The 9,457-nt window shown below is 34.5% G+C and overlaps 1 protein-coding gene across 1 annotated transcript; it reads right to left on the bottom strand.

Moving 5' to 3' along the window:
* Positions 1-1,876: 1,876 nt before the first annotated feature.
* On the bottom strand, positions 1,877-9,126 carry Ndfip (Nedd4 family interacting protein). Its single transcript, XM_085960587.1, has 6 exons — positions 9,012-9,126; positions 8,671-8,830; positions 7,070-7,209; positions 4,097-4,223; positions 3,371-3,556; positions 1,877-2,668 (listed from the first exon to the last, which is right to left on the bottom strand). Exons 1-6 carry the CDS (start codon positions 9,036-9,038, stop codon positions 2,565-2,567), a joined length of 744 nt encoding a protein of 247 aa, XP_085816713.1. The 5' UTR covers positions 9,039-9,126; the 3' UTR covers positions 1,877-2,564.
* Positions 9,127-9,457: the final 331 nt, after the last annotated feature.

Below are 9,457 nucleotides of genomic sequence, written 5' to 3'. Positions count from 1 at the left end.
TTAATGTATTATAATATGTACAATAATATAATATAACCATACAGCTTTTTTACAATAACTAATAAAAGTTTTGAATCGGTTTCATAATTAAATTTCATGTTGTATGGCCATATAAATAATATAATACAATATTATTATGAATGAATGTTTTAAATAAAATTAAAAGGAACACAGCATTAACCAAATCACACAAATGAATACAAAACAGTCTTTTGTGAATGTGTCACAAATGAATACAAACAAGTTTGACATCTTACATATTTAATTAAAAAATATATAAATATATTTTTTTTGACACTACAACGAGCCATAAGGCCCGTGGCAGTAGTGTAGTGAAACAGTTGTGTAATAGTAATAGAATCGAAGCAATCAAAAACACCCAACCTTTGAGAAAATCACATAAATATCGTGACCTCACCGGGAATCGAATGAAAGGCCGGTGGCTTAGTGCTCAGCCATAGTGGTTTGGCGGGCGCGGCGGCGTCTTGCGAAACTCAAACGTATAACCGTGTGTATTATGCCCCAAAAAAGACACTGTCTACGAACATTTCACACACGGTTATACGTTTGAGTTTCGCAAGACGCCGCCGCGCCCACCAAACCACTACGGCTGAGCACTTACGCACTGGACTACGAAGGACAAAAAGACGAATGAAATATAATATACCGTATTGCACCATAATTTTTAAATACCAATAAAATAAAATGGAAATTATCATAAAAACTTTATTACGAAGATGAAAGTCAGACAATGACAATAAAATGCATTAAGTATATAATTATATTATTTAAGTACCTTCATGTTCTGTATGTAATATTACCATCAGAGTCTGTAACTTCTTCAGATTCAATTTCCGACTTTTCTAAATCATATTTCGACTCGCATACTCCACCACTGACTCCAGGATTTCTGGGAACAACGATTATAAGACACACCCCAAATTTAGAGATATCAGAATACGAAAAAACATGCTTGTTTTAATAATCAATGCAATACGATAATAATTCCAAACTAATAATGAAAGCTATGATAGGATGATGTAGTGTTTTTAATGTTTATCAAAGTTAGAGTAAACATGAATACTTAGAGGATTTAATATTATCTTATGTCACAAGTATTGTAAAAAAAACTGCCGAAACTGAACTGAATAAGGTATAGTGTAGTTATCTTTTGTTTGAATTTTACAACTGCACATGTTGCGTAACAGAATATGAGTGAACGTTAGTGAGATAAATACATTATACCTACGAAAATGTGTTTCTCAAATTAGTACAAATAAAAAATAATAATTGATCGGTTTAAAAGAAAATATACAATAGCGCCCGGAATCAAATTTATATGCAATGAATTAATTGGTGCATTTACTTTCCAATTATAAAATTATATCAAATTGATTTTAGGAATGCCTTTAATTTGGAATTTTTCTAATGTGTCCATAAATAATTGTCGTGTATATGAAAAATTTGAGCTCATAAAAAGTAAGTAATTAAAACAGTTTAGTCCAGATGTATAGAACGGATTATATGGGCCTCTACACTAAATAAAAAATAAAACAGGCTTTTATAATGAGGAATAATTGCTAGCCATTACGTCCATAGTCTGGATGCAAACATACAATTTTACCCAGCCAAGGAGATTCAAACTAGCAGTTACGGCTTTAGAAGCAGGGTACTCTATAATAAAAATAAACAATGGATAATTGTCTAATATAGAGATGAATAAATTGAAATTATTGAATGAATGAATTTTTACTGTATCACTCTGATATAAATATAATTTGACTATCAATATGAATATTATGATAGTCATGGTTGCCAACTTAGTTTTACAATTATAATAATAATTGTCTTTGATAGTTTATAGATTTTTTTATTTAAAGCAATCACATATTATTTAAATCTCATTTATTAAGAAAAAAAACTCATCTGCACCAATTTTATCCATGAAATTTACATGGTAATTTACTCAATATCATGTGATGATGCAGAATGAACTGGACCAATAAACTAATTCTAACTGAGAGACCGCATTTTGTATAAGTAAATCAATCTTCAGGTCTCATATACGTTTTAAGAAGCTTTATTGTATCACTCTGACCAAGACCGGCGATGAGACTTGAAAGAGATGAAAATAGTGATAACTTTCACTTTGTTGACATTAGAGAAAAACATTTTAGCATATTATAATATATACACAATGGTAATCATTATTTTTTTTGACATTTGATTAGTTAGGTACACAATAAGACAAAAATTTTGCAACAAAAGTGAAAATGAAATATGTAGATATCTCAGTGTGGTACCTACTAATTTTATTATACCGTTAATTAATTTAGCAAACACTTATCTTACCTTTCTTATAGCGACTTTGTAGATTCTAATTTTGCTTACAAAAATTCCTTGGAGTTACAGCTAAGGCTTAGAAGAGCAATACGATAATAGACCCTAAATTTTGCACTGTATTTAAGATACATGAAGTAACTGACAAGTAGCTGACAAATGATGTAAATAATAAGTGATTATTATTGATGACACACCGCCGATACGATCATTTACAATACGATTCAGTGGAAAAATAGCAGCCTCTCTTGAGCTGTCCCGGATAGCAGTCGCCAGCCGCGCTTGATGTTCAGATACTGGATTATTGCACGAATGCATATCAGCATGCCTAAAATAATAAAGGTTGCAATTCAGTCCACATAGAATATAACCAAAGTTACCGAAGTAAAAATCCCGTTTATATATAATTATTATCTGTCAATTTCCTGTAATATGTACTCCCTCCATTCAATCCCAAATCATGCCCATCTACATAATATGTATCTCCTGCCGATCTGACCATAAAACCATCAACAATCCAATGCCGCGAGTGACATGACATAACTTTGTGTGTGAGTGATTGGGAGCCAAGAGTGCGGGATTTCCGGCTTACCATCAATAGGGTTGGTGCCAGTATATCCCCAGTTCACCTTACCCATTCCAACCACAAGTACAGTCCATTTAAATTATCTACCAGATTGTCCACTGAGGGCGCCACATACTAATATTTGACATGTAATTCAGAATTTTTTATACTGTTATTTTAAGTGATTTTATGTTTTTTGTGTCAAAATCTTATACAGAGTAGTTCTAGAATGTACTCCATGTTGGGAATAAAATGCTTATAGGATTTCTTACAAAGCAGTGATATGGTTGAATCCATCCAATAGCTATATTTGTTGATCTCAAAACTACACATAACTGGTTTTTTATAAGTATATCTAAGTTACATGTTAATGTGTACTATATGTGTTAGTTTAATAACTGAAACCGGTTTGTTTCTTTGTCATTTATTTTTCAAATGAATGCCATCGTAAAAAGGTATCCTCACCGAACGCCATGATGAGCCAGCATAGCCAGGAGTTATCGTGGCTGGCTAGTTCAGTGGAGTGCTTCACGATGAGTGTCCATTTGGCGAGAGAGAGGCCAAAGCCGGAGAGAGCTCCATACCGTGATGCGATGGTGTGGCAGAAACACATCAGCAGTAGGAACCCGATCCAGTTGAACAGGAATGCAACTGAAAAATAATATTAGTAATGTATAGTAAAGTTAACATAAAATAAAAAACAATAAATAAGCAGCTCAGTGTTTCAAGGCATTGATTATTTTTATGTAATGTAATGCAGTTTTGTAGCTAACTTGATGACTAATACAGTTCATTTTGAGCCCCACAAGTTCTAAAGCAATAATTTTATCTTGCAGTCCATGTTAATTGTAGAACAGTGTATGTGTAGTAGTGATGTTATATTACTCTAGTGATAAAACAAATAGAACTGGCTAATTCGAAGAACAACAGAGTTTTTCTTTCAAATGTGGTAGATTTATCAGTGCGCCCCCAATCAAAAGAATGTTAGAAACCACCGGCTGCCACTGGTGGGAAAATAATTAAAGGTAAAAAACTAGTAATTGATGTTTTATTACATTAAAATTACGTATTTTATTAGTTAAAAGGAATCGGAGGAGAATGACCTTAACATTTTACCGCAATCGACTATTTTCACATCTAAATAACATGCACCGAGGGCAGAAGATAATTATGTTATTAAACGATAATTACTAAAGAATGCAGTGAAGAACATAAAGTCGGTTCCTAAGAGTCCGCTGTCTGCCTCGTATTCTGGGGGCGCTTCCACGGTTTCGATGGCCAGGAACGCGGTCAGAGGAGGTGGCTGCTGGACACCTGTCTGTAATACAAAAACCAAGTCATTAATTTTTTTTTTGATTATACCACAACCGAAAATGACCACAATGTGTAGATTTAGTGTTATCAACTGCTATTACTTTTTCTGTCATTTAAAACTTAAAACCTGAGCTAATCAAATAAAATTTTAGGTGACCTTGATAATTTCAGTAGGTACTGTCACACCCATGATTATTGGGCATCTCCCGATAGATTAAATTAATTATTAGGTATAACCATGTCACCTGACCTCATAGTCAACAATGGGCGTATGTACGTCCAAAATTCCTTGATTAACTGTCAAAATATTCAACATGTACGTAGCACGTAAGAATTGTATCTAATTATAATAATAGTATGTCAGAGAAGAATGTGATTTGCCGAATAAAAGAGACGAAAGCCAAAGGAATATAATAATAAGTAAGGGAAGGATGGCAACACTGTTCGATAGAAAAAAGTCAGTCTATGGTCGCCATTGAAAGAGGCAACATCGGCCCCACGACTCGGAGAGTAAAAAGAAACGACATAAGAACGCATGGACGTGAAAAATTAGTTAGAGAAAAGGATATAGAGAATAAAGTTAAAGCAAATTAGAGATTAAGCAGTAATATTAAGTGACGGAAATGTGTAAGAATAATATTGTGAATTGATGGTGTGCCCCATAGAGGTATTAAATTAAAAGAGGGGCGAGGAATCGGCTTTCTCATACAGCTGAATGAAGCAGGCCAACAATAGCCGACAACTTACAAGAAATAGCGACGCGATAAAAAAAATTCAGGGCATCACAGAGGATTTACTTTGGTCATTATAACGTATCCATATAATATAATGTTAACGTTCAAATTTTGCCACAAATTGATTACCAGCCCGCCCCACCATACTTTTTCACCATACTAGCCTGCTTCACCATACTTTCATATAACCTGCCGCCCCTAGGTGTGCCCGGTTCCATGGCAAAACAGAACATGACAAAACAGAACACGACAAAACAGAACAGTGACAAAACAGAACAACGATAAATATAACTATGACCTTTCAAGAAAAATATAAATTTAATATTGAAATTATCCAATCTCTATTATGTTGATAGATTTTTAATAGCACAGATTTTCAATACGCCATAATAAATCGAATTATATACCTAATTTCTGCATTACTAATCGCTAGAAAGCCTAAAATAAACTTAACTCGGTGTTGCCGGCAAGCTTAGGATGGGTTTGGGTCGAAATCCCGAATGTTGAAATCCAGGATGGCTGAAATCCCGAAGGCCGAAATTCCGAAATCCCCATTGGCCGGAATCCCGAAGGCCGAAATCCCGAAAAATAATTAAGAGATAAAAAAAAGCTTTTTTTTGTCGCCTGCAAAAATTGCGCAATCGTAACACTTATCTTGAATTGCGCAATTTTTTTTTTTTTAAATTATTAATAACCATGTCCTTGCTTTTTCATACAAGGTGGTTGTTAGTAATTTTGAACAATCACAACACCCAGGCTTTGAGAAAAACACATAAATGTTTTTGTCATGACCGGGAATCGAACCCAGAACTCTCGGGTGGAAGGCCAGCGCCTTACCCACTGCACCACGAGTGCGCAAATTTTACAAAATGTATGATTTCTTTGTCTCTTGTAAAATATGCGCAATTCAAAATAAGTGTTAATGTTGTGCAATTTTTCACAGGAGAGACAAAAACCCATTTTTTCCACAAAAAATGTTTCTTTTGTTTACCTTGTAAAATTTGCGCAATTCAAATTAAGTGTTGCGATTGCGCAATTTTTTACAGGAGAGACAAAAAACCATTTTTTTCGTGATTTTTGATTTCGTCCGGCACCCCGAAAATTATTAGCTAGTGCTCATACAGGTCGCCTTGAAGTTATAAAGAAAAAGTAAGAGACACTTAGTAATCGAGTGGCAATAGTTGTGCATGATTATCAAAATGAAACAGATAAATTGAGGTATTTACGCCAAATGGCCAACATGCAGTGATTAGATTATACAATTTTATATACTCTACATATTTTTAAAAAATGCATTATTTTCAAAATAACGGTACTTATTGTAAAAAAAAATGGAAGTATATATTATACCTTGATGATTTCACTTAAAAATTGTTTTTTTTTTTTGAATATTAAATATTTATATACTTATAAGTATATGTATTTTGTTTAAAATTTAATTAATAAATAGATTCCACAAAAATTAATGTTTCATTTTCCCCTGGCTGTTCTGTTTTGTCCGGTCACGGGTGTGCCCATATAGCCAAAATATAAAAACCACTTTCTCTGAACGAAACAATCAAGACTTTTTCATTTTACTGCTACCTATTTCTATTTATTATCAAGACTTTTTCATTTTACTGCTACCTATTTCTATTTATTATTTAATTTTTGTGAATCCCGGGTCCCACCAACATCCCGAGCTAGCCACAGGACCCGGGATATCTCAGTACCTACCTGAATAAATTTTTTTCATACCCCTTCCCCTGCTTGGTACGGAATTATCATATATTATAGTATACCAAATTTAATGACTAGACGGTTAGGTCTGTTTTGAAGTACATAATGATTTTAGATTAGGCATAGTAATTAAAATACTTGATTTTGGTAGATTCTTTTGCATGCAGTCAGACGAATCATCATTTATTTTATTGTTGCAACAACTAATGATAGCACTACAATTAATAAATGAGTGAAGACATGGATGTATATTTTTATGAATATGCATATTGCGCACTGAGTGAAGTTTTCTTTTATAAAATTGTAATGAGTGCTGTGCACTTGTATGGGCATTAGAGGAGCCGCCACCGGTGAGTCATGAAAGAGAAATGTCATCATACGAAAGGCGTTGACATACCCTGGGATGTGTCTCTCCCTGCAAGTGCTTCTCCCGTTGAACTTCTTCATAAGTGGGCAGTTTGCTGTTGGCAGCCACATCATACGGGGGAGGAGCAGAGAAGTCTGCTTTCGGTGGTGGTATACTATCCATGTCGTTATCTAAAACAAATAACACATTTACTTTATATGTACTGCTTGCAATATATAAATGTTCTCATAATATCACTATACAATGCAATTATAGTGACATTATGAGAAATGGCAAAAATAATAAATATATCTAGTAAATTTCTATTTGAGTATAGTAAAGCCCATAAGCCCAAAGCCCACTGCATTACCAATGTAAATTCAAATTCCATTAAGTACCCTCGGTCGATAGTATTAATATTACCCATCAACGTGTTGCAGGTTTGAATCCTCATGCCATATCCACACTCTCGCCGAAACTATCCAAGCGAGGCCGAGCGCGAGAGTGTAGTAGGCGCAAGTAAGTCTTGCTGAGTAGCTTAGCTCCGCAAGAGTGCGGATACGGTATAATAGTTGCGCCAAATTCACATGTTGTTTTTAGATCAATAAAAATATCTGTTTGGATCAGAACATGTCGAAAAGTTGACAGACTGCGCTGAATCAGTTACGTGCATAAAATGCCGGTGGTTATAACAGCAAGACGAGCTATGTACGTTACCCTCGAGAGTAAAAGAAGACCTGGACGGCCGAAATTGAGTTGGCTGGACTGTCACAGGAAATTTAAGAATGCTCAATCAAAGCAACTAGAGTATCGACGCTGGATTGTCCAGGATGGAGAACAAGACCCGTCAAGGGTTGTAGTGCCATAAATAATGATGATACACTGGTGTAGTTTACATTCATTATAATTTCTACATTTAATACCGTGAATTACAGTTTTCCAATGTTTTTTTCACTACATGGAGTACGACAGTCTGTATCTTTAACGTTTTAAATGGTTCACTGTTTCCTTTTATTATAATGACAACACTGAGTTATATCTAAGTAAGTATTTGGGTCTTTTTACTGGTTCTTCGCCACCGCTCGCTGTCATCTGCCAGTGAGCGCAGTATTGCCAACCGAGCTATAATTATAGTACATTTTGATTCGCATACTATTAAAAAAGTATAGTACGTGAAAAATACCACAATTTTGAAAAATGGAATTAATCGAATTCGCCGGTTGTGCGAATATTCCCCATCGCTTATTTCATTGCGTTTAAAAGTTGTCTATATTGTCGATGTTAAAAGTTCCATAACATTTTCGTACTTACTTCAATCACAGCAAATCGTAATAACGTGAAGCGAGGGACGTAGTAAGTATAATCTATATAATATAAATAATAAAAGATGGATGATCTTGGACCGCGTACTATAATTCAATGACAAAAAGATAGCTGAATTCCAAAATGGCGACTGACAGATAAAGACGACGGAGAACCAGTAAAAAGCACCAAGTATTTTTATTAACACGATTTCTGCAAACAAATGACAAATATATTATATCAGTATGTCAATTTATTATATCCAGCTATGTTGCTGTTTGTCAATGTAACTGGTATCTAAATGTTTGACATAGATGTAATATAAACGTATTTGTATGTAAACAACTCACAGTTTCCGTCGGACATCTGTAGATACTGATTCACCATATTCGCCCTGTTTCTGGCGAAAATATCGGCATTAATCATACTTGGCGGAGGCAGCGGGGGCACGAGCACCGTCAGCGGTGCATGCATGAGATGCATCGCACTGTTGTTGATTGTTGCGTCATTCTAAAACAAATAAAACACCAATTGCAAACTGATTGATCTCGGTTCAAGCATATTTAGTTCATCGGGTGATTGTTGACATTCTGCGAACACCACTATCGGTATTTGTTGTTTAGGAATTAATACAAAAACAATGATAAAACACTGTTTTAAGATAGTTGTTGCATAAGCATATTATGTGTACCATTTCGTCTGGATTGTTTCTATTCATTTCTGAAATTGTGACGTAAATGTAATGTTGTGTTGATAATTTGACAGTCGAATTAAATCGATAACAACTGACAAGCCTCTCGCGGAATGTTTTTTATGGTTGACCTTCAAGACGAACCATAGAGACTTATCCTTATCTATGGTCAGGCCAGAGATAATGAAAGGAGTTTGGGTGGGAATTAATCGCACATTGCAATAATGAAAGGAGTTTTACCTACCAATAAAACTCTTATTATTCATGTTGACTTTGAAGTCCTTGAGATAGGGTTTGCTCTTTCTTCTTCGCGTGAGGTTATATTCTACTAATTTATTTTCCTTTTTCTTGCCGTTGGTCATTCCTCCGTTTTCATTTACTGGTCATACCAGCGCGTCTATTTTTTATGTATAGAGTTTGGCATCACTTTGTCTTCATTATGATAT

Source organism: Rhyacophila brunnea, unplaced genomic scaffold (assembly GCF_057557595.1).
Source record: "Rhyacophila brunnea isolate RB1 unplaced genomic scaffold, BYU_Rbru_1.0 scaffold_12, whole genome shotgun sequence".
NCBI classification, from domain to species: domain Eukaryota; kingdom Metazoa; phylum Arthropoda; class Insecta; order Trichoptera; family Rhyacophilidae; genus Rhyacophila; species Rhyacophila brunnea.
The sequence above is the reverse complement of the archived record's forward strand: the minus strand, read 5'-3'. Positions and strand labels throughout refer to the sequence as shown.